The sequence below is a fragment of the Sorghum bicolor genome, chromosome 2, assembly GCF_000003195.3.
Source record: "Sorghum bicolor cultivar BTx623 chromosome 2, Sorghum_bicolor_NCBIv3, whole genome shotgun sequence".
Lineage (NCBI taxonomy): Eukaryota > Viridiplantae > Streptophyta > Magnoliopsida > Poales > Poaceae > Sorghum > Sorghum bicolor.
In genome coordinates this window covers 12,355,972-12,382,130 of record NC_012871.2, presented here as the reverse complement: position 1 = coordinate 12,382,130, position 26,159 = coordinate 12,355,972, and the positions used below count along the sequence as shown (strand labels likewise).

Genomic DNA, 26,159 nt, shown 5'->3' with positions numbered 1-26,159 from the left:
AAAATAACACTTTTAATGGTACGGAGTAATCAAGTATCTCGATAAAAATGATGTGACTTCATAAATGTTTGGTTGTTTCAGTTTTGCGCAATTTCAATTTCATCAGGGAAAAAAAGGGTTGTCCACAGTAGGTCGCGTATCTACGCATATTTTTGGCGGGAGCAGAATTGCAAATTTACACTAGGACAATTTATTTTAAATTTTTCTCGTTACGGAAGCAATTCGAGTTAACTGTAGTTGTAGCACTAGACTAGAGAGACTAACGAATCCATTCTGGGGACCGCCTCAATCAAGGCACGATGGCCACGCCGCGGCGGCGGGCGGCGATCCTAGTCGCGCTCCCGCTCTTCCTCTCCGTCTGCGGCCCCTCCCCCGCGCGCAGTGGAGACCTCCGGCGGGTGGTGGAGGTACCGGGCGAGCCGCGGTCGGTGGTGTGGGCGGTGCAGCTCTCGGACCTCCACCTCAGCGCCTTCCACCCGGAGCGCACCGCCGACTTCCGCCGCCACGTGGGCGACGCGCTCGCTATGGTTAACCCCGCGCTCGTCCTCATCACCGGCGATCTCACCGGTAAGCTTCCTCCTGCCTTCTTCGTCTGCGTGTGCTTGGTGGTTTGGTTTGCTTTAAGAGGCCTCCGATCTGGTTTTAGTTCGGCTCTAGGTACAACATTTAGTAGGCTAATTATATATATATATATATATATGCTTATTAGTGTTCTATTCTACTGTTTTAATTTGTTTGTGTTTCTCTGGAAAGATGGCGCATTGCAATTGCATTGCTGCTAAATTCTGATACAGGGATGTATAATTTGTGGACAGTAGATTGGATGAAAGGGTGGAATGCAAAGGAAGGATAATATGTGCATTTTGCCCTAGCATAGTGTCTACCTTCGTTCCTACACATAGGCTCAACATTCCTTAGCTTGCAGTATTAAAAAGCTATGCCATCTTTGACTAACTGAACGGCTCAATGGCAGCATTATTTGTACTAGAGGATTACGAGTTCTATAATCTATTTAAAGTAGTTGAGCTATATGCTGTAAGTTTGTCTTTTCAAAGCATTGCAAGGCCAGGTCTGAACAAGTATTCAGCAGCTATTGCTTATCATTTTAGTGTCAGAATGGGTCCCTGCTAAACATATAGATTTTCTTCCATCAATTGCTTTAAGAAATTTTAGAATTATTCTTGAACCAATGCATGAGTTAGTAGCAACTTTTGTTGTTTGATTGATAGAAGCTTAGCCAACAAACATGACATTCTTATGTGTGCTCTAGTGTTGAAATGGTTATATAACCCAGGATGATTGTCTACAACTTGCTTTGGCTAACACCAATTGTATGAATTTATTTTTATCTTTAAAAAAATCTATCACAGACAATGACGAATTATCAGTGGCACAATGCCAAGCATCATTTGTGACAAAGGTTCATGTAATTTTAAAAGATTCTATTGTACCTGATTCTAGTGGAATCTGTAGTAATGTCCATTCCCCGCATGATCGATATAGGTATTGTTGCACGAAAATTACCCTTTTCCTCTTTTAAGATCAATTGCCATAGTGTTGGATATTCACTCATTTGTGCAGTCAATTTTTTAGAAGTTGCCTCAAAATTCAAATATCATGCTTGCTATTTCTTTTTATCTGTTTATGTTGTCTGATAGCAACTTTGCATTTTGTATGCTCAATTGGAAAGTGAAACAAGAAGAATACTCTGTATCGTATAGGTTTAGGAAGTAATGGAATATATGTTTTATTTTCAGTACTAACAGAGTTACAGAAGCTTAATGAGTTGTTTTATCTTGTATTGTTATGATCAGACGCAAAAAGTAAAGATTTGTTGTCATCAAGGCAAGAGGAGTTTGAATGGATTCTGTATGGACAAGTTATTGATGATGTTGCTAATAGGAGTGGGCTGAGCAAGGAAATATTTTATGATTTACGAGGTAATCATGATTCATATGGTGTTCCTGAGGTTGGCGGTATGTTTGATTTCTACAAAAAGCACAGCATTAATGCAAGATTAGGACGAACAGGGGCTGTCCAAAGTATAACATTACAGGTTGGTTTCAGTAAGCACAAATCTAATTAATCTTGCATACACTTTTTTAACCTGCTAGTATGGCTTATTATAAGTTCAGTATGGAATTGTTTTAAGCTTACAGTCTTATCCTAGCTTTAAATCATGCAGAATAGCGGCATGAAGTATTTATTTGTTGGATTTGACAGTGCAATGGGTGTTGGTCTCCGAAGCCCAACAAACATATTTGGCCAACCTACAGATCGGTTACTTTCTGATTTAGATGCAGCACTTTCACAGTGGGATAATCGATCAACAAGTTCCTTAGTAACCAAGATCGTCTTTGGACATTTCCCTATATCCTTTTCTGCATTGACAACTTCTGGAAGAAGTGTTAGAGATGTTTTTCTGAAGCATTCAATCTCCGCTTACCTGTGTGGGCATCTTCATACCAACTTCGGAAGAAACTTGAAGCGACATCATACATCTGACCAGCAACGATTTTCTTCTAAACAGTACTTTCAGTTAGATATCCATGAAGCTATGTCAACAACTGTCAGTAATGGCAATTGTTCTGCAAGGACAGAGTCTGTCGCAGAATTCTGGGAATGGGAGATGGGTGATTGGAGAAGTGCCAGGAGCATGAGGATTCTCGCTATTGATTCTGGCTATGTCTCATATACAGATATGGATTTCAGATTTGGCTCTAGAGATGTGATTATAGTACCCACTTTCCCGTTGGATTCACGGTTTATGCATAGGTCTTCATATCCTTATGATCTTACTTGCCAAGCCATGAGCACCACACATGTTGGGACAGTGAGAGCACTTGTCTTTTCAAGATACAAGATTGAATCTGTAACTGTTAAAATATACGAATCACATTCTGGAAGTCTTCAACTTGTCCTGGAGCAAGAAATGGAAAGAACTAGGGGCAAGGGAGCTAGAGGAGCTATGTATACAGTCCCATGGAACTGGAGGGATTTTTTAGATGAGCTACCAGATCGATACTGGCTCCAGATAGAAGTAGTGGATATGACTGGGGAGACTTACCATAGTGAACTGAGACCATTTTCTGTTAATGGTCTAACTGCAAAAGTTAGTTGGACGTGGAAGGAATTTAGAGTAATGGGTTGCCAATGGAATCAACTGTACTACCCAATTATGTGGACTACCCTTGCATTTCTTTTTTCATTGGTTCTGGTTCCTCGCACTTCACTCACGTTTTATGAGAATCAATTCATGTCAAAATTTATTAGACCAAAGATGACCAGAAGAAGTTTAGGAGACTTTGTGCCTGTTAATTTTGAGTATTTTGCAGTTGAGCTTTCGAAGATGTATTTTATCTGGTCTGGAATGTTGTTCTATTTGCTATATTTGGTCTTCTTCCCATGGTTTACTGGCTACGCTGTCACGGAGAACTATAATAAGATGTATTTGCATTACAGAGGCTGGAGCACTAGGTTTCTTGCCGACACCACTGCATTGCCATATATTGGTTTGCCTGATGTGATGGTTATTGTTCTTCCTCATCTTCTGTTTGTGGTCTTGCCAGCGTTTCTCCTTATAGCAGCTATAGCAGCAGAAAGAGCACTGTATCTAGGTCATCATTTCTCCCAGAGAACAAAGAAGGATGATGATCACTGCCAAAAAGCATGGCACATGAAGAATGTTTACATATTTTATTGGTTGAGAAAGATTCTAATACTTCTATGCCTACCAATTGTCTGGAAACATTGGAAGGTATGCTTTCCTTTCAACTTGAACTCATGCACTTGGCAATATTAGGTTGTCAACTGTTGAAATGAAACCATATAAACACCTCCTTTTGAATGAGTTTAATCCTTTTGTTCGCAAATTTATGAACTCTCTTATGATGATTATAAAATTTCAAGTGTGGTATTTTCTTCCCTCAAATTATGTGTCTATTTATAGAAAGGGTAATTTACAAACCCTTCTGAATCATTTTGAACCTGTGTATGTCTTTTCCATTGTGAATATAATGTCCTAGTGGCTTAGTTGTAACATGGCACTATGTCCCACTTGGATTTTTCTTCCTTAAGAGACTTAAGTAATCTCCCATTAATAAAATTTAGTGGTTATGGAATTTAGCTTCACATGTGAGGTGAATAGAGCCTATATTCATGTGCTACCATGTTGTTTCTTAGGTATGGCAGAATTAACGACTGTGTTTTTGGAGGCTATAGTTCATACATAATAACTCTTCTGCTCGTAGAAAGATTTCCCACTCGAAGGTTCGCTGTTACCTTTTGTTTTTCACTAGTATGGAGTTTTTGTCATCAGCTACTATCCTTAAATCCATGAGTCTGTGACCTTGGGCAGCTGCAAATTTATATGACCCATTGAGAAAATTTTAATTTGTAGGAGCTGCCTTCTCATTAGAATTGCATACAGTGAAGAGTGAAAAAAAATGTTGAATCAAATAGCAGAGGGAAATATGCAATTGATAAGCTTTAGATAGTTAAACTGGGATTTATTCAGTTCGTAATGATGTTTTATTTTTTCCTTGCCTGATTGTGTTATATACTTATATTGTGACCACTTGAACCATACCTGTATGCATGCAAATGTGTGAGCTTCAACACTAACAATCACTTTTCTGCAGCATTGTAGAGCTATTGTGAGGGCATATGAGGTTAACCCATTCATGGATGCACCCATCTACTGTTTTGGTGTTCCAGCACTTCTATGGTTGGCCATATACAGGAGTTCATCTGTAGGAGTTCACCAAGTTTGAGTTATTTGTACTGTGAAAGACTTAAGATCAAGACTGAACATTTTCAGAAACAATTTCTGACAGTGCTGTGGTGCAAGGTTCCAAGGTAGCATTCTGAAGATGGAAAAGAACATGTCTTCAGATATAGAAATTAGAATCTCTTCTCTTTTTGATGCAGGAGATATTTTGATAGTATCCAATTTGTTTGGAAAGGAACCATCCTGTACAATTGGATATGATACACTCCCTCTCTTTTGTCTTGAAATGTAAGTCGTTTTAGCCATCCTCACCTATTCCAAATGAAAGTCATTCTATGATTTAGAGGCATTTATCAGTCATTCTTTCCTCCTTGCCCTTATTAAATGAACTAGTAAATAGAATCTTTTTAATTGCTTCTTCGTTTCCCTTGACTCTCATGGCCTAATTCGACTCAAGAGTTAATAACCATAGAGTAAGCATGGTCAATTTACACTCTTTTTTTTAGGGAACCACATGATTCCATTAACCTCACTCTCAATTCTTGTACCAAAGTATAAAATGGCCTAAGTTTTTTTATCAATGAGGTATTAATTTTGCATATGGATATTTCTTTGGTGTAGCTTTTGCACACAGAATTGGAAATAGGTATAGGAATGACATTAGGTGCCATGGTTAGTAGGCTCATGTGGGCATTGATAACGTTGGAATCAATGGAGGTGTCTGGGAAACAATATATTTGGAGGGAACTAACATCTTGGAGTTGGGAGAATATAACATAGAATCAAGACATTTCTATGATACTGTAATATCAATAATTTAACCTATGCTCTGATTAGTTTCTGGTTTGGTGTCACAATGGAAATCCTAAAATATATGTCTGGTGAAAATAAATTCGATTTAGTATGTTCTGGGGGTTCTAAATTTTTCCTAGATGAAATTCAAATCCTAGGATTTTCAAAGGGACCAAACAACTTGGATTGCATAGGTAGGGAACTATAATTTTCCTCAAAGAAAAAAAGGCCACTCCCACAAACCTCAGCTAAGGGATACATATTGAATTTGCTTGAATATCAGCTTGAGTCTGAAAAGCTGAGACTGGCATAACATATAGACTGATAGATGTAAGGATGGTAAAAATGCTTATACAAAGGTAATTTTTTCTCCATTTGATATTGGCTTTACTTTTCAATGCTTCTTCTCACATTCTCAATTCACACCAGTAAAGTAGACCATTCCATAGATCATGAAAATTGTGGAATTAGGCAGGGTTTTTGTTTGGAGAGGCATGCCCATAGAAATTTAAGCTCTTCTGGTCTGCGTAGTGCAAACAGCCTCAAGTGCCTTGCTCGTAACTGTCCCTTAATGGGTTACATAAAACCACGGTGAGAGTTCTTGGACCCATTTATGAATATCATTGCATCAAACACAAATAATTCCCCTATGCCTTTCTATTTCAATTATCATACCACACAGGCACATACACCAATCAGCTCCTGGTTGCATTGATGACATCCTTGCATTGCAACCCTATGAATGAAAAGACACATCAGGTCATTAGGGGAGGTCTGAAGATAAGTTATTGGAATTCTCTGTGGCAGTACATATCTAGTTGAACTGCAACAGCCTATAGTATTGAAAACTTGAAAAAGAAGTCTGATCGGGAATACCTGATTAAGCAGATGAATGATTGCCGTCTAGGATTCTATGCACTATAGGAACAGGAAGCTTCAAGAACTAAAATGTCACCTTCCGCAATGCAAGTATATGAGATTTCATTTTTAGCTGGTATGTGCTTCACCGTATTCCTATATTTCTGAAAAAGAAAGAAAACAAATGCATTCTGATTGTGTCAAAAGAACTTTTAATTTTGACTTCTCTTTTTCCGGTTGATAAAAGTATGGCTATGGCATATAGGCTAAATGACTATAATCTAAATAGGAATTCCTACTGTAGTCCTTGCAGGGATTTCGAGCAGTATCAAAATTAAAAATAAATTATAAAATTAAGATGTTTTGGATAAGGTGTTGTGGAATTTTCAGAATTGTTGTAATTGAGATCCACTAGATCCAAATAAGCCTGAATCCATATGTGGTTGTGGAAACCCTAAGGGGCCTTTCCATATGCTTATGTTATTCTAAAGCATGAAACATCTAGGAGGCATATGCTGTTTTCAGGAATGAAACATATACGGTCTTTAGTAATGAAGTGAAGAGAAACAATTGCAGAAAGCTGAAAAAAATAATGATATGTCCAATGTTTTCAGGTCGTCCGATTAATCGCGATTAATCGTCCTGGTCGGTCAGGAGTGCTCGATTAGGAGGTCCGACCCGACCAGGTCGACCAGAAACCTGGTCGTCCGATTAGTCGTCCACTTATCGCGATTAATCGTCCGATTAGGACATGGACGACCAGGTTGTGTGCTCTGTTTTTGGGCTTTTTTGACTGGGCAGATATGTGGGGGGTATGGAGATGCTGTTGGTTGTCCCAGTTCTCCAGAAATAGTTAAGAAGGAGATGTTGGTTTACATAAAAAAGAGTTGAAGATGAAGAGGAATGTTGGTTTACAGTAATGCAGTCTTGATGCTTCCTTTATTGTGTATAATATAGTGTATATATAGAGATATATATATATATATAGGTCGACCAGCTGATATGCCTGGACGACCAGGGACGACCAGGGTCGATTAATCGACCTGGTCGCTGATTAATCGCGATTAATCGCCTGGTCGGTCCCAGGTCGACCAGGATCGACCAGCCGACCAGAAAACATTGGATATGTCCATATAGAACATATGGAATATGAAAATTGAAGCATGCATATCCTTAGCTTATGACAGTCATTTAAGTTTCAAATGATACCTGACACAAAGGCATTTGCAGCAGGTCACAGTACTGTATTTTCAGCTTTGGTTCTGAAGTGAACTTGGGCAGCAGTTTCAGTTTGCTGCATCTGGCAATGCTGAAATATTTAAGATTGGGGAAGTGCTCACTCTTGACACCAAGCCATTCCTCCCAAGCTTCCATGTTCCTGAACTTTAGTGACTCCAGTGAAGGGAACACGTTACAGATTCTGCTCCTACTGTTAGAAGTGGTATCTCCAACATTGCCAAAGAACTCTGGACCAATTAGCTTCACGTTTGGCAGTGATTGTATCAAAATGTGTTTCAGTGATGGTAAGCAGCCAAGGGGCGGTACTTCTTTGCAATTATGACAGTCTTTCAGTTCAATAGAAGCTAACCTGTCCAAGGGCAGCCATCCTAACCATGATGGAGAAAAGGATCCATTATAACCCTTGATACTGAGCTCCTCCAGATTTGAATGTGGCTTGAGGCACTTTAAAACCTGATCTGCTGTATCACTGATTCGAGGGTGCTGACTGTCTGATATGCAGCTCACTGCTTTTCCTTGCAGATCATAAAGGGACTTGTTAAAATTTCTAAGTTCAGACCATTCAAGTATAAGCTTTTGAATCCCTAACTTGTTCCAAAGGTTGGCGGTGGAAGCTTGTGCACCATCCAGGTTGTTTAAACCTGCAATGTGAAGACGTCCTTTGAGGTTTACCAGCTGGTTCAGGTCTGCTATGCTACATCCAGCAGGCTCATTCCCAATGGCAAAAAAAGGTAGTCTCTGCAGCCTAGTCAACTCTCCAATCCCAGAAGGCATCTTTATGTCTGAATGTGGAATCTCTAGGCACCTTAGATTCAATAGGAGCTTGATGCCTTGAGGCAATTGAGTAAGGGATGAACAATGGTTAAGCTTAATTGTCTGCAAGTGGAAAAGCGCACAAATTGACTCAGGCAACTTCTGGATTGCGGTGTTGTCCAGACCAAGGAACCTTAGGTGTATCAGACTTCCAATGGATTTCGGTAGCTCCATGATATTAGAGTTGCTCAAATCTAAAGCTCTTAAGCATTCAAAATCTGTGATCAGCTCAGAAGGAATCTTTGTTCTGAAGGCCATCTCCTCCTGGTTTTATTCTGTTTTTGTAATGAACAGGAAGGTTCGTAGATCACGATGACCACAAAATGAGTTTAAGTTTATTTCTTCAACAGAATGAGATTCCTCATCGACAAAGGACAAATGCCGAGGGCTGTCATCTATTTTCATCGAATTAGGGAGCTGTATCATCCTACATTCATTGCCTGAAACAAACTGAGCAAGCTCCTGGTACAGGTCATGCATAACAAACTTCCCTTCGCTGATAGCATGAGATGGGGAAGGGTGGAAGAAGCACTTTGACACCAAGTCATTGAAGTAGCCATTGGCAATGGCTTCAAGGCTGCAGTCTCCTTCAGCATCCACAAAACCCTGCGCAGTCCACAGCTGGACTAGCAGATCTTTGTCGAAGGCGAAGCCCTTTGGAAACAATGAACAAAAGGCAAAGCTACGCTTCAGCGGCATGGACAGGTGATCGTAGCTCACCTTCAGGACCGGCAGTACCAGATTCTTCACCTCATTGTCAGCCCACAAGTCGTTATTCAGGACTTCATCCCAGTGCTTCCAGCTGGTTGAAGTGCTCAGGGCGCTACCAGCTGCCTCTGCCGCCAATGGCAAGCCCTGACATTTCTTTGCAATCTTCTCACCGATCTCTACAAGTTCTTGGTCGACGTTGGCATCGCTATTGGGCAGCGCCCGTCGCTGGCATACACGCCAGCAGTCTTCATCTGACAAACATTTGAGATGATACACCTTGGTGCTCACCATCCTAGCAACCTTATTGCTCCTCGTCGTCACGGCAACCGCGCTCCCTGGCGCGCAGCAGCTCAGCGGGGCCGTCAGGCTGTTCCAGTGGCTGGGATTGTCATCCCACACGTCGTCGAGAACGATCAAACACCTCTTCCCCGCAAGGTGCTCGACTATGAGCTCATGAAGCGTGCTCAGCTCGCTGCACTCCGGCGGTGATCTGGTGACCGCCTCGACGATCTTGCGGGTCACGCTGACGACGTCAAACTCCTGGGAGACCCAAATCCAGTGCGTCAGTTCAAAGTGCGACTTGACGGCCTCCATGCCGCAGACGTGCTGCATCAGAGCCGTCTTGCCGACGCCGGCCATCCCGACGATGGGCACGACGGCGTAGCTCCTCCCGGCGTCCGGCTCCCCGCGTACTAGCGCGGCGGCGACCCTCTCGATGTCGCGCTGCCGCCCGTGGAGGCGCTCGCTACGGGGAAGCGCGCTGCTTGGCACGAGCGGGCTCGCCGCGGGCCGGGGCGCGCCGTCGCCGGGCCACAGCCGGAGCTTCTTCCTGTCGGACGAGATCTCCTCGTACCTCGCCCAGACGTCGTCGATCTTGCGGCGGAGCCGCCTCGCCGGCGCGGGCGCGAACAGCAGCGCCACCTCCCGGCGCCGCTTCCCCGTCGTGGCGGCGTAGAGCAGGTCTTGCTTGAGCTCCTCCAGCTGCGCCGAGCGGCGGGACTCGTACTCCAGCTCCTCGACAACGTCCTCGGCCCGGTGCTCGAGGTCGCCGAGCTCGGCCAGCCACAGCTGGACGGAGCGGTCGGTGACGGACAGGCTCTCGGCGTCGCGGAGCGTGGTGCGGATCCGCCGCAGCTTTGACTTGAGCGCCGTCAGCTCGTCGTCGTCGACGGTGGCCGGCTGGGACGCGCGCCCGAACGGCTCCAGCAGCGGCGACGCGAGCTTCTTGGACTTGACTGCGAAGTGAAGCAGCGCGTCTCGCAGCGTGTGGATGATGGTCTTCTCTCCATGGTTGTCCATTGCCGGATCTGTAGGTACGTGGCGCGAGAACTCAATGGTTTGGAGATTGGATTATTGGAGAATCAGCTGTTGGTGCGAGTCGACGTCGCTTGAGCGTGGGAGTGAGGAGGGATTTGGCTGACACCTGATAGCTACCGCCTACCGCAAGCGTTGACGAAGACTTCGCTTGAGTGGCAAGGAGTCACTCTGCTAGTAGATTGTAATACCCAAAACAAACCAAGGTCTTGTTTTAGTTCACCCCAAAAACCAAAAACTTTTTAAGATTTTCCGTCATATCAAATTTTGGAGCACATGCATGAAGCATTAGATATAGACGAAAATAAAAGCTAATTGCACAGTTTGTCTGTAAATCACGAGATGAATCTTTTGAGTCTTTATAATTAAATAATATTTGTTAAATAAAAACGAAAATGCTACAGTGCTGAAATTCGAAATTTTTTTGGAACTAAACAAGGCCCAAGTCTTTGCAAGTCACCCCCACTAAATCAATCCAAATATTACGCTACGGTCTATGATATCCTATCTAATGAAACAAATCCAACCCATTTAGCAACCCATAGATCCAATCCATTACATATCAATTTTCAAACCACAGAGGGGCATGCCATGGTGCTATGCTTGCTACTTGTGAACACAAACTCGCAGGTCCCCGCCTTGTCGATACGTTATCTTGCCTCGGCAGTCACTGCCGCCGTGACATCTACATCCTGTGAGCTCCTCTTCGCCACTCCTCGACTTGCTCCGGCCATGGAGGCCTACGCGGGTGCCGCGCCCGCGGCCGGCGTATTCGCCGTAGCCACGCGCTCCTTCACCCTCCGCCGCCACCGCGGGTCTCCGCGTTCCAGCGCCGGGCAGGTGCGACTCGTCCGCGCGCCTCCGGGGACGCTTGGCCCGCCGGGGCTGCTCGCCGCTTGCCGCTGGGGTCGCTGCCCGCAAGGGCCGCTCACCCGCACGTACTCGCTCACCCATATATAGGTACGCCCACTAGACCAGCCCAGTCCATCAGTTCCATAGTCCACACATGGTCCAACCCAAAACGCATATAGAAACCAACGCTCTCAACCCACAGCCATCAAATGCACAATCCAAACTGTCTAAATCCATTCCAGCCCAATAGCAGGGTGAGCAAGGAGAGGCTCGGTAGCCGAATAATGACCCACCTCTTTATCTACAACAAAGCATACTCCACGCGTTGCCACAGAAAATAGCTGAGTGAATTTTATTGGACAACATGTCGCATGATGACATGGGTTATTTGCATGAATAGATAGTGTCATAGTTGTATATGCTAGTGGATTGTTGATGTACATGTCTTGCATGTGGAGATACAATTGTACTGGGGTTTAGAATTACTCCCTTCATCCGGTAATATAGTATATTTTAGAAATTTTAGGACAGATTAAGAGAGATCATAGATGACACATATGCCCTCACTTTATTTCCTAATAAGATGTTATCATCAACAGGATTAGTGGTGATTGGTTAATAAATAGAAAATATTTAATGCAAACCTGGTTTCTGTCTTCTAGAATGTCTTATATTTAAGGATAAATTTTGAATGCCAGAATGCGCTATATTGCAGGACGTTGGGAGTATAAGAGAGATATAGATATAATAAGGCAAAAAATGTAAATCTAATTATGTTTATTTAATATTATAAATATATAGATAACTTTTCATTCAGACTTTGCCAAACGTAAATAAAATGGATTGATTAGGAAAAAAACCACTAGCACAATAAAGCTCTATACAAGCGGTTCCAAACCTATTTCTACAGGCATTTTTAGGCCCGCCAGCGTTGGGGCCAGTGCAAATGAAACTTTCCACTGGCAGTTAATTGAGAACGTTTCCACAGGCGGTTGTGTTATGTCAACCGTCTGTAAAAAGGCTCGAAACTGGGTTCTAAAAATAGGTAAAATAAAATATTTTAATCGCAGAGATGACTCACTAGCCAACTGCCCACCGTGGTTTTGCTATAGTGAGTGGTGGTTTTGCTAGAGCGACCGTGGTTTTGTCTTTTTTCTATTTTAATTATTTCAGTTGAATCTTTAAAAAATTATAAAATAGAAAATCTATTTTTTTTGACTCCATATAAGTAGATCTACAGTAAACATATAATATGGTATGCTTTAGTACAAAGCTTTTGCTATAAAGGGTTTTTTTCTCTTTTCTTTTTTGTGATTTGGCTGAATCTTTGAAAAATCATAGTAAATCATAGGGAAATTATAAAATAGAAAATCTAATTTTTTTGAATTCGATAGGAGTATATATAGAAAATCTAATTTTTTTTATTTTTTTGAATTCGACAGGAGAAAATCTATTTTATGATTTTTCTGTAATTTACTATGATTTTTCAAAAACTTAGCCAAAATAAATAAAAAAGATAAAGATAAAACTTTTATAGCAAAAACTTTGTACTAAATCATACCATATTATATGTTCATTGAATCATTGTGTAGATCTACTTATGTGGAGTCCAACAAAATTAGATTTTCTATTTTATGATTTTTATGTGATTTACTATGATTTTCAAAATATTCAGCAGAAATAATGAAAAAAGAAAAAAAAACATCATCACTGTAGTAAAACCACTATTCACTGTATTAAAAACAGCCTCGAAATCATTCCAGAAAGGTAAAATATATGGTTTAAAAAGTTAAAGTAGGTAATTTGCCCGGTTTTGGAGTTTTGTGAAAGTTGAAGGAGGAAAAATAAACTTTTTCAAAAAAAAAATACGACTATATAACGTGGACAGCCAGCCGTAGGCTGGGCTTCAGACGGCATCGCTCCTTGATGGATCACGCGATGCTCCATTCCGGGCCGAAGACGCGTGGGTTCGGCTTCCTGGGCCGGCCCATCTTCTTTGCCTTGAGCTCTTCAGCGCTTGATGGCGTCGCCTCCCCCGTTGCCGGACGTGGCACACTAGAAGCAGCGCTGACAGAAGAGTCATGCAGTTGTTTTCTAGATGTGTTTTCATCACTGGACACATCATATTCCTTTCGTTTACGACCTGTTCCAAGTTGACTCTGCAGTTCAAGGTGTGGTTCATTGGAGAATCCATGATTGTGCTCAGAGATGTACATGACAAACAATGTGTTGGCATCATTGTTGTCCGGCTGCAAAATCTTTGTTGCACTGCATCCTGTCAAGTTTCTCCAAATGCATCTGTAGTAAGACCTGAAAAATTACACTATAAGATAAGATAACAGTCGAAAGGCAATTCCTCGAAAGATGAGTCTGATGTAAACAGTCTGCAAATTTAGTAGTTTCTCTACGGGCAACATTATGTTCTCACCTTGCAAATATGTAGCCAAATATATTCTTTTCTCCAAACTTTTCCCACTTGCTATCATCATCCAAGACATTTGTATATGTCAAAGTTTTTAGCACCATAGGCCTCCTTGTCAGGCTATTCCTGTGTATACAAGGAAACATTCAGTAACAAATAAAGTATTCCTAGAAGATTATAATATAGTGATCTGCGTGTCCAAGGAAAAAATATAGTGATAACAATATTGCTTCCATTTCAAAATCTGGCCCAAAATTTTTTTAAAACCACAAATGCAATGTTAATGATCTTTTATTTATTTCTTAATTTATTCCTCCTCCTTCCCACAGAGAAGCTTTCATGACTACTATGATCTCTTAATTATCTACACTAACACTAGCACAAGAATATCATGGCCATTTCTATAACATGCGCTGGCAGTATGGTAAGTGCATCTAGGTTTGTCCTAAGTTGACTTTTATAACTTTGACTATCAATATATAAAATTTTATATAGATTCACTTCACAAGATTGTCATTAATAGATTCATTTGGAAAAAAATAATTTAATATAGAATTAGGAGAAACCTAGATGGACTTAAAGTTGTGAACTTGTGATCGAAGGAAGTAATAAAATCAACACAGTACATTTAAATGTTGTAGATGAGTGTTCATATACCTTCCATTAACCACTTTCTGGCCGATATGGTCTTCTGTTGAGCTTCCAACCAAATCAAGTTTCAGGCACCTGACAACTTTTAAATCTGAAACAGACAAGGAATGAGCATATACTGATAATAGCTCTTTACAGTCAATAATTTCCAACTTCTTCAAGGTTGTCAAATGATGTGGGAAATTAATAGATCTAATCTTCTGGAATCCTTCAATCTTTAGTGACTCCAGTGATGGAAGTTCTGAGAAGGTCGGCAGTTCAACACCATAATAAAATGACACATGCACTAGGGAAATAAGGCGAGGCAAGTTGGTGAGTTTTGGGCATCTACTGATAGAAAGACGGAAGAGTCGTGGAAAATCCCCCTCTCTCATGCTGACCCAGAACTGCAAATCATACATCTCGCATATATTCAGCACCTCCAGTGATGGAAATCCAGTGGGATGTTTTTCTTCAGTGGCCAAAGAACTAGTCTCGATTCCAAATCTTTCAACACCATTTATTCTCTGTATGAAAAGAGATTTGAGAGATGGCAGATCACCAAGGTAAGGGAGCTCACTACAGCCATGGCAGTTATCAAGTGTAACTGAGATGAGCTTGCAAAGGTAATTGTCCTGCATCCAGACAGGAAACAAATTTCCAGCATAATTTTGAATGACAAGCTCCATAATGTTGCTGTTAGGTTGAAGATGTTGAAGAATCTCATTAGCAATTTCTTTACCCATGTCATCGTCCATGCCTTCTTCCTGGTAAGACCACTCCAATGTCAAAGCCTCTAGCAAGTGCTTACCCATCATATTTGCTTCTCTGGCATCATTGGCTGTCTTAATATTCTCAAGCCCAGTTACATGAACATGTCCACTTAACCCATTCAGATTCTTCAACTCTGAAATCGAGCAATGCAACAAATCATTCCCAATGTTGAATGTCGTGAGTGTTTGGAGATCCGTCAGATATCCTATACCATGAGGCATGCCAACATTAACATTGCCCCATTCTTTCTGCACATCAAGGTGTCGCAGCTTTGCCAAACTACTTGTGCTTCCTGGTAAGTCAATGAGGTGGCAACAATCCTTCAGTTCCAATGTTTGAAGACTATTTACTTGTCCTATTTCAATAGGAAGGCTTTTGATCTTGGTGTTGTTGAGAGCCAAGAGCCGCAGGTGCTTCATGTTCCCAATAGAAATTGGCAGCTCTAGTATGTCTGTATAGCTCAAATTTAGTGCCCTTAAAAATCTATGTTTCACAAAAATATCATCCAAAGTAAAAATTCTCACCACTGGTAAACATCTTCTGACAACCAGAAAAGACTGCAGATTCCTTACTTCATTAGAAAGTGCAGCTGTCTTAAAATCTGAAAGAACAAGGGATAGGTGGGAAACATTTTCAGCGAAGCTGCAGAATGGTTCCTCACATCTGAAGCACTCATTCTTGGAAACAGAGTGTGCCAGATCATGAAATAGCTCATGCATAACAAAGCTGTCTTTATGATCACTATGAAATGGAGAACGCTGGAAAAATGATCTGCAGAATAGTTGGTCAAAATAATGCAGGGCAGTATCTTCTGGCTTAGTACCTTCTTCGCAGAAGACAAAGCCTTCAGCTATCCATAATCGGATGATGTGATGCTTGACAAAAATATAATCTTTGGGGAATAGGGAACAAAATTTGAAGCACTGCTGAAGGTGTGCTGGCAAAAGATCGTAACATAGTCTTAATGCTGGTAAGATACCATCAACAATCATATCAATTTCAGACAATCCAATTTCAGAATGACATAACAACCCACTTAGGACTTTAATGCACATTGGATTGCCACCACATTTCTCCACAAACTTCCAGCCAATGCTTTCTAACTGACAGTAATTATTCATAGCTAAATCTTCAAGCACATGTTCCTTGAAAATCATAAAGCATTCTTCTTTGGATAGAGGACTCAAGTAAAAGGTTTGCATTGCTCCAATCTGGTTAGCAACTTCCTTGCTCTTGGTAGTTACAATGACAGCGCTTCCTTTTGCACAAACATTAAGTAGCTTCCGTATATAACCCCAGAAATATTGGCTCTTGATTTCAGAATCGTCTAGTACAAGTAACAACCTCTTGCTAGTAAGTTCTTCTATTACAATTTCTTCGAGAACACTGATTGAGGCATCACTACAAGATGCACAAGTAGTGAGCTCTACTATCTTACCTAATAGCCTCTTTTTATCACACATATTCAGCCATATTCTCAAATCAAAGGTATCAAAAATCATTCGGTTATTGTAAATTTGATGGACTAGCTCAGTCTTTCCCATGCCACTTTCGCCAACTATGCAAGCAGAAGTGACTATCTGGTCGCTACTATTGTCAGCCTCATCAGAAAGTAACATGTCAATAATACTTTGCTCATAACACCTATATGATTGCAAAGAAGCAGCCTGTGGACAAAAAGGATAGGAAATTTGAGTATCAATATTATTAAAAAATTAACTCATTCCCAAACAGAACTAATTACATGAGTAAAAGAGCTTAGTAACCTTTGGGCCGCACTGGGGATGGATCTGGTTCTTCTTCCACCATCTTAAACTATCCAGACGATTCGCCAGATCTTTGAAGGAATCAGGAAAGCCTTGAATATTGGTGAGAGGCGACAAAGTTAGGGATTTCAAGTTTGCAAGTGTACATAGGCACTCAACATCCAAGTCAACTCGATGGCTGCCTGATAAATTCAAGTACTTCAGTTCCTGGAGGTTACCAAATGGTTGTGGAAGCTCCTTCAATTCCTTGCAATATGATAGGTTTAGATTCTCTAAATTACCAAGATTTACTAGAGAAGCAGGTAAGTTTTCAAGGCTGGAACAGCCTGCCAAATCCAGCAATCTTAGCTTGGAAAGCTCACAAAGTGACACTGGTAAATTCCTTAGTTCATGGCAGCAGGAAAGAACAAGAGTTTGCAAGTTCTTCAGGCTTCCTATTGACACCGTCAATGTTTGAAGGGAATAACAGTGAGAAAGGTTCAATGCAGCCAGATTAGAAAGGTTGCCAATGGAAGGAGGCAGCTGCGTAAGGCCACTGTAGCTTGAGAGATCCAAACACAAAAGACTTCTGGTAAACATAGGCAACAAATATATAGGGTCAGTCATGCGTGCTGGTACACTATGTGCATTCATCCCAATTCCCTTGTTCAGACCAGCATATGTCAGGTCATCAAAAGCAAACACAGGAAGTTCCAGGCTCTTATCCTTACCCTCCATGTTAACCATGTTAATAATGCCTAAAATGCCACGACACAAAAGGATGCACCGTATGACTGAAGAACTAAGTGACAACATATCACTGTAGTTCCCAAGAACTACACCAGACAATCCAGGGCTTCCATGTCGAAGGCCTTCCAATTTGTCAGTAACTGGTAAGATGACAAGTTCCTGTGAAGCTAGTAAGTGCATGAAGCTTATAGCTGTTGTTTTGGAACGAGTCCCTGACACTTTGGGCATTACCTTCTCGAGGTGTGTCCCAACCCCAACCCCAAGCTTGGCCAGCATCATCTGGTAGTGCAGATGTTCAAGAGATTCTTCTGCATCTGAGGTCAAATGTTTGACATGATTGAACCAAGCATCGGATGGTAGCTTTCCACTGAAGGATGAGATGATGGTTCGAACATGAACAAGCTGCTGAAAGAGCCGCTTGATTGAGGCCAAACACGCTCCAACTTGCAGGTCACCAGCCGGTTCAGCTTTTGGAGATCGCTCGGCGTCACCAACAGGTCCAGCAGGTACTCCTTCCCCATTGCCTGATTCACTGCAACCATAAGTGAAGATTAGGAAACTAACCTGGTTGTTAATCAGGACATTATTTTTTTTAAAAAAAAAACAACAGCAAGAAACAGAGGAAACAAACAAAAAAAAGAGGGGGCGGGCGGTGGTGTCGACAACAGCTGCAGCAGCCCACCCAGTTGTTACAGTCTATTTGGGACTGCTCTGCTCCATAAAATCTAGTTCCATTCCACCATGGAGTACTCTACCGGTTTGGCTTTGGCTTGCATTTCAGCACCAGCTCTAGGTTTTGCAGGTTTTTGTGTGAACAGTCTATTATGCCCTTAGACTGCTGTATGGCTGGTGATTTGATATATGTAGTATACTATACAGGAGTAATTGATATTTTTATCCTCGGTTTATGTCATCCATTTGCTTACAAGTCGCAGCTTTTCCTGCATGCTTTCCATAGTCACAGCATTACATGTTCACAAAATTGTACAATTCAGTGGCCATAGGAGGCATAGCAGATCAAGGGGAGCTGCAGAGCACCACAAGTCCTTGCGGCCTTTTACCGAACACGTAGCGCGCGCAGGCGACAAGGGCCGAGTGCCCAACCTGGTGTCGCCCAGCCAGGCGTACGCAATTGGAGGACTTTCAGGTAATTTCTATCAAATGAAACTGAAACCGATTTACACTGCATGTCGTCTTCACAGCCGATGTAGAAATCAATTTCCATACCTAGAACATCGGCTGCAACACGGCTAGGAAGGTGTGGCCTTCACAATGCTTCGTTTTTCTTCTTTACCGACCATTTAGATGTCATCCCATCTGCTGCATCATGGTCAGGAACATGTGTTGCCCAAGCCGTGGACGGCTGGGTGGGCTGCATTTGGCCGGCGACACCATCGCACCAAGGCGGAGGCCCACCATATGCCTTGGCCGGCGTTGCCTGGCCACCTGCTCACCCCACCCCCATGGCCGGCAACTACCTGGACGGCCTGAGGTTATAGTCGGCACTTGCTTGGGCGGCGGCAGCAGCGGCGCACACAGCCTGGGCGGCGCCAGCATCGGCAGCAGCGAATTTTTTTTATTTTTAGCTCAAATTCGAAATATATTTTAAATTTGACCCGGTCTCGAAATTTTTTTAAAAGTAGCCCGTTTGGCCCCGTCACCATGCATGGCGAAGCAAATGAGGCAAATGAACTGTATCCCGCCATGCATGTCGGCGAGGTACAGCTGCCTCGCCCCCATCATGGCGGCGTATTCTGTCCTAAAATAATTATTATTTATATTTCTTGAGAAATAACTTTAATTAAAATATATATAACAAAGTTATTTAAAATACGTAATTAGTATTAGTAGAAAGATCTTTAAATCTAATTTTTTAACAAATTTATTTAAAGATATAAGTATTGTATATATTTTTTATAAATCGAGTCAAACTGGTAATACGGAAAAAACGACAGTTAAATAGAAACTAAGGGAGTACTCCGTATTTCAAAGTTGTTAAAAGCATGCGGTCGTAAATAACAGTGCAAACAACTTTGACTTAATTTATAAAAGATACAATTTCTAATTTCAAATAAATTTATTAAAAAAATTAAATTTAAATATCTATTTAATAATATTAATTTTATATTATAATATTAATATTTTTAATATATATATATATATATGTAATCAAAATTATTTTTCGAGAAGAAAAATGATAGACATTTACGAATGGAGAGAGACAGCACAGATGACAGCATGCGGGCACAGTGCCGCTGCGAGCACAGTGCTGCACAGTGCTGCGTAGGCGAGCACGGTGCAGCAGCAGGCGAGCACAGTGCTGCGCCTGCATACGGGCACAGTGCCGCTGTGCTGTCTCTTCGTTTCTAAATATTTGTTGTTTTCGTTTCTGAAAAAAACTTTGATTAAATATTTACTTCTCTCCGTTTTGTTTACTTGACACCTTTTTTATTTGGTAATACTTGTCACCAGATTTTATTATTCCAATTTTACCCTTTGTGGGCCCATGTGAAATGTATTTCTTATAGGCCTTGTTTAGTTTCAAAATATTTTGCAAAATCGACACTGTAGCTTTTTCGTTTGTATTTGACAAATATTATCCAATCATGGACTAACTAGGCTCAAAAGATTCGTCTCATCAATTTCGACCAAACTATGTAATTAGTTTTTATTTTTATCTATATTTAATACTTCATATATACGTCTAAAGATTCGATGTGACAGAAAATCTAAAAAATTTTGTAAAATTTTTTGGGAACTAAACAAGGCCATAATAGGAAATTTCTAGAGGTTCGTTGCCCTGCACCTCCGTTTCCCAGGCGCCCCTGTTTCTCATCTCTGCGCTTGCTGCCGCCGGCTGCAATTTTGCATGTCGTAGCCGTAGGTGGATAGCGAAGGCAGGAGGTTCACAGAGGATTATACAGCACGGACGTCCCATCCCACACTGTGGGTGCACAAGCACAACGCTACGACGGGCATTGGAGCGATCTGCTCTGCCTTGTGAGTTGTCAATTTGGTCGACAGAGTTCATATTGGGGTGGAACTTGGAAGAGACAAATATTAAAGGAAAACAAACCGGAGTCTGGAGCATCGTAAAGGAGTTGCCTTCAAGAAGACTGGAGAACTGCTTTAAGGGGCTGTTTGGTTGCTAGCCACACTTTGTCACACTTTATCTTAGGCAAGTTTGACCAAGTTGGTAAGTGTTTGGTTGACAACTAAGTTTAGGCATGATTCTTTTGGGCTCCACATGTCATAGAGTTAAAAAGTGTGGCAAGATTCCTTTAGGCATGGCAAAGTGTGGCAACGAATTTGCTAGCCACACTTTTTGTGGCTTGCCACACTTGCCTAAAGTTAGTTGTGGTAAACTATGGCTAGCAACCAAACAGCCCCTAAGTATTTGGGCTAGTCCGCCACTCATTTCAAATTTTGAAGGACGTCAGTTTGGCGGGAGGTGAAACGTCCAGAAGGTGCACGTGTATGAATAACAGGACAAGGGGTATTATGGTAATTTTGAATAGGACAAACTTCCATCTTGGTTTTTGTGTTTTAGTCATCGGTGTCAATTAAACAAAAACGGAGGGAAGTATTTAAATCTAATTATTTAATAAATTTATTTAAAGTTAAAAATATTGCATATATCTTTTATAAATCAAGCTAAAGTTTTTTGCACTGTTATTGTTGCACCACAAGGTACCGTATGTGTAATATTTATATCTTTAAATAACAGCTTTGAAATACCGAGTACTCTCTTGGTTTTTATTTATCTGTCGTTTTTTCCATACCACCATTTGACTCGATTTATAAAAAATATGTATAATATTTATATCTTTAAATAAATTTGTTAAAAAACTAGATTTATATTTGCATGGTGACGCGGCCAAAAGGATTAGATTTAGAAAAAAAACTTTCAGTGTCAAAATCAAAAATAGTTTAGAAAAAGGGTTAGAAATAAAAAAATTCTTTTAAGTGGCCCTAGACGTACCCCGCCATGATGGACAGCGGGGTACACTTTGCCACGTACCCCGCCACATCAGTAGGCTCCTGAGGGCTGCATGCCACGTGGCAGCTGTACCCCGCCACCATGCATGGCGGGTTACAGTTCATTTGCACCGCCATGTATGGTGGTAGGGCCAAACGAGCTACTCTTGAAAAATTTTTCGAAACCGAGTCAAATTTGAAATATGTTTCAAATTTAGACTAAAAATAAAAAAAATCTCAGCAGCAGAGGAATTAGGTCAGAGTCAGACGAGAGCCGAAGCCTAGCATTTCGCTAGAAATGGGGTCTTTTTTGAACTTCTAGCTAGCTAGAAAAGTAAAAAAATAAGTTTGACTAAACATATATAAAAATATTAATATTTATGATGTACTTCCTTCATACCTATAAAGAAATTTATTTTGGACAAGATCTGAGTGAAACATCGGTAATATAAATCAAGAATAATTTTTAAGTTGTTGAGTTTAAAAATATGAAAAATCATATGAATAGATTTATATTAAAAAAATACTTTTATAAAAATACACATATATCACTTTTTGATAAAATATTTTTTATAAAAACAAAGAGTCAAAGTTAAGTTCGTCGTTGTCCTAAATTATTGTCTTTATGGGTATGGAGAGATTATAATTAATAGAGAGAAGTACATAATTGCAGTGACAGGTACGCTGAATAGGACTTGGGATTTTTCTAAGGGTATTGGAATGGGTCCAAATAAATTAAAGAGGTTGTTAGGGACGGCTGTTTATTCAAATTATTTTTAGTATATTTAGGCCTTGTTTAGATTCAATTTTTTTTGAATTTTAATATTGTAACACTTTCGTTTTTATTTGACAAATATTGTCCAATCATGGAGTGACTAGGCTTAAAAGATTCGTCTCGCGATTTACAGGCAAACTGTGTAATTAGTTTTTATTTTCATTTATATTTAATGTTCCATACATGTGTTGTAAGATTCGATATGACAGAGAATTTTGAAAAGTTTTTAGTTTTTAGGTTGAACTAAACCATGCCTTATTATCATGAAAAAGGAAGAACTTGGCGGCGCTAGATCGGAAGAGGCTGTGCTACGCCTGGTGACGAGGAATAAATAGTTCACGAGGAAAGAAAAGAATGGAAATAGTATGTGAACTGTGTGATCACTAACCAGTGGCACGGTGCATAATTACTTATTAACTTTATGAATAGGTTTAAAACATGATTTTCTAAAGTTTAGGATCTATTTGGTAGAGATCCATGAGCAGCTTATTCTAATTTAAATATAGAAAGAGCTCTCCCAAACAAATTTTTGCATGCAAGTATATCTTGATACTTAAAAATAAGTAGATTCTCTCTATTTTCACTTTATGCACAGACTTTATACATAGAGTTTATAATAGAGAATCATGAAGTACTTCCTTTGCCTTAAAATATTTATATTTTTAGGTTTGGACATGCATCCCAAGATAGGTGTAAAATAACGGCTCTATCCTTATAAAGAGCATGACATCTTCTGCCAACGACTCCTTGCGTGACGCTGAAAATAGTTGTAAAAGCATCTCTAACAGATTGTCATACAACTTTTCCATCCTTAATATTTTGGCAAAATAAGAAAAAGCCCTCTCCAATAGTTTGACATTTTTCCTTCCCATCTTTTCTAATCTCGCAAAAATTTATCCCAAGCACGTGGTCTAGTGGAGTTTTCCGGCTTGTCTAGTAAGCAGAAAGAAATATAGAGTTTGGGGTGAGAAAAACGCAAAAAAAAGATCTAGTAGAAGGGTTTAAACACGTACAGAAATAAATTAAGGGTTCCTAATACAAAACATAAGAGTAAACAAAAGTGCTGAGAAAAAAATTATTAGAACAGAAATATACTCTATGACTTTTTTTCCTCCTCATGTTCGTTTTGGAGTTAGCATATATCATATTTTGGAGAATAAAATGTGAAAATCTCTTGGAGATGCTATAAGCGGACCAGGGGTTCTGGAGACTCCCCGGCTCCATCGTTGTTTTCCTTTTCGACTTTAATTAAAGGTCCTATCTTCTGATAAACTGCAGCTCACAGCCAGTACTATTACCCGACATGATAGTCCATTGTGCCCTTTAAATTTAGGATAAAAAAAATGAATGCTAGGTAGGAGTATGCTTTTACTATGGGACTGAGGGAGTAACATTTTCTATCACATAATTACTTTTCTCAAAGAATCTAAAGTAAAAGCAACTCTACTAGATCCAGCTTTATAAATTTTGTGGCGCGCAGTTGGTGGAAGTGCTAATATTTTTGGAGGGAGCAATCCAAACAGGATGTATGTGTATGAAAGTAATTAATTAAAATATCAGGAGGGTAGAGTCACTTACATTTCTATTTCCAGGACATTATTTTCGGACAACCCAGCTGCCGTCGAGACTACGGTGGCCGGACATGGTGGCATGCCGGGGGCGGGGAGCAGGCGGGTGCGTGGGTTCAGCGTGAACAGGCATTGCAGCTCCTCTACGCCAGCGGGCAGGAAGAAGGGGCTCTGCAGGCTCAGCTCCTTGTCCTTGTCCTTGAGCCACGGGAGGCAGCTCGGGTCAAACGGCGTCGCCGAGAACTGCCCGGAGCACGCCGCCGGCGGCAGAGCCGCAGGCGACAGGATCCCCGGCGGCCGTCGCGGCAAGCTAAGAACGGCTGCCAAGCTGCTGTCCGCGTCCGCTGCAACCAAGGAGTCCGCTCCAACGGCCCTCACGGTGGCCGCTAACCGCGCGGACGCGGAGACGACGACAGCGGCGATCCGGGACGGCCGGACCGGTGGTGACCACACGACGGACCGTCCGGCGTATTGCATCTCCGTGCAGTCGGGCGGCGCGGTGGCGACAGGGCCTGTGTGGCGCTGAACGAGCGCCTTGAAGTCGGTAGGCTCGCAGTGGATTTCCTTGACCCGAGACCACCGCAGGTGCAGGTGGGATCTCTTGTACGGCTGTGGAGTGACGGCGGTCGGCTTCTTGATCTTGTGGGACTCCATCCTGACGTCGAGCCGCGGCGGGCGAGGGCCACGCAGCTGCCGCCTGTGCGGCGGCGGCGACGGGTCCGACGCCATCGTCGCGTCTATCGGTGGCAGCAGCTGCCGGCTGCGCGGCGACGAGGGGTCCGACTCCGACGCCGTCGCGTCCATCGGTCGGTAGTAGGCTAGTAGCAGCCGCAGCTAGCGCGCTGCCATGGCCGCCTCCAGCTGCAGCTCTGCGGAGGGGATTTGCGTTCTCCTTTTCATTTTCGCTGTTGGAGATGGGGAAATTTTGGGTGAGGATGGTTTCACTATGCGGGACCTAAAGTTGTTGAATTTACGTCCTTACAACCTTAGGCTTTGTTTACTTCTCAAAAAATTTTGCAAAATTTTTCAGATTCCCCGTCACATCAAATCTTTAGACGCATGCATGAAGTATTAAATATAGACGAAAATAAAAACTAATTGCACAGTTTGATCGAAATTGACGAGACGAATCTTTTGAGTCTAGTTAGTATATAATTAGATAATATTTGTCAAATACAAACAAAAATGATACTATTCCTATTTTGCAAAAAAATTTGGAACTAAACCAGGCCTTAGGAGGGTAAGGCAATATGATGTGTCGTGTTGACGAGGGAACTAGAGGTCCTGGTCCACCCCAACGCTGTCTCGCTCCATCATTGGGCTGCGGTTCATCAGTGCCTCGTGTTCACCTTTGAAATGAGTGATGGTTTCCGCCGATCCCAGTTCTACTTTGCTGTTAAGTTTTTTTTTTGTCGTCTTGGCTTTATCAAGTGTGGTACTCGACAAGTGGTTTGCCGAGTGTTTTTTACCATAGACACTAGGCAAAGCACGTGATTTCAATAGTGATTTTTAACCGCAGCGGATAAAAACGTCACAGTTAATCAATTAACCATGGCGGTTGGTTTAAGACCGCCACAGTTAACTGGAGATTAATCGTGGTGGTTATGCTTGACCGTTTCGATTAATCTACTAACCAAGATGGTTACTGGACCAACAGCCCGACCTAGATTAACCGAAACGGAATACCAGCCCGCCCTCCGAGGGCTAAAATAAAAGATTGCCTAAAAGATTTTTTTTAACATTGGTGCCTACGATGTTGCCATTTTAAAGATCAAGTGTACATGGACCCATTATTGAAGTCAACTTAGACAATGACTTTCTTTGGTTAGATTTTTATAAGCGCTTCTCCACTAGTCATTTATATCATCACACTATAAAAGAGCGAGTTTTTTTTAAGAAATCTCTCTGCGTAATAACCGTTCAATCTGAACTTCATGCTATGTGAGCCCTTCATCATACGTGATCTTACATCTTATATGTATAAGATGTAAACGTTTATAACTCAATCTCTTGTCACACACCTATAATCCTAAACAGACTCTACGATCTCTCTATCCCCGTGTTAGGACTCCACAACCCCTCTATCTCTATGTATTCAATTTTAAATACATCAATGCATATATAATGCTTGCTACTGTTTGACAGATTTTTGTTACATTTATTAAATCTGCTTTGTGCACGCGTACATATTCACGTGTATCACCGGACA

The 26,159-nt window shown here is 41.4% G+C and overlaps 3 protein-coding genes across 4 annotated transcripts; 1 reads left to right on the top strand and 2 right to left on the bottom strand.

The window, feature by feature from the left end:
- LOC8057274 (putative metallophosphoesterase At3g03305) lies at positions 268-5,089 on the top strand. 2 transcript variants are annotated; one of them, XR_002449825.1, is made up of 5 exons: positions 268-567; positions 1,815-2,056; positions 2,186-3,757; positions 4,641-4,857; positions 4,930-5,089. XR_002449825.1 is itself a non-coding variant. In XM_002461786.2 (4 exons), exons 1-4 carry the CDS (start codon positions 300-302, stop codon positions 4,770-4,772), a joined length of 2,214 nt encoding a protein of 737 aa, XP_002461831.1. In that variant the 5' UTR covers positions 268-299; the 3' UTR covers positions 4,773-5,089. The 2 variants fall into 2 exon arrangements, 1 of the variants encoding a protein (XP_002461831.1); XM_002461786.2 differs by having other exon boundaries at positions 4,641-5,089.
- LOC8057272 lies at positions 5,753-24,911 on the bottom strand. Its single transcript, XM_002459646.2, has 11 exons — positions 23,961-24,911; positions 16,901-18,161; positions 14,388-16,801; positions 13,737-13,856; positions 13,244-13,618; positions 12,193-12,343; positions 11,146-11,425; positions 8,872-10,449; positions 7,589-8,703; positions 6,398-6,543; positions 5,753-6,257 (listed from the first exon to the last, which is right to left on the bottom strand). The coding sequence occupies exons 1-10, from the start codon at positions 24,752-24,754 to the stop codon at positions 6,433-6,435; spliced, it is 8,199 nt and encodes a 2,732-aa protein (XP_002459691.2). The 5' UTR covers positions 24,755-24,911; the 3' UTR covers positions 5,753-6,257; positions 6,398-6,432.
- LOC8057273 (putative disease resistance RPP13-like protein 1) lies at positions 8,663-10,555 on the bottom strand. The gene has a single exon (XM_021452705.1). It carries the CDS (start codon positions 10,439-10,441, stop codon positions 8,702-8,704), a length of 1,740 nt encoding a protein of 579 aa, XP_021308380.1. The 5' UTR covers positions 10,442-10,555; the 3' UTR covers positions 8,663-8,701.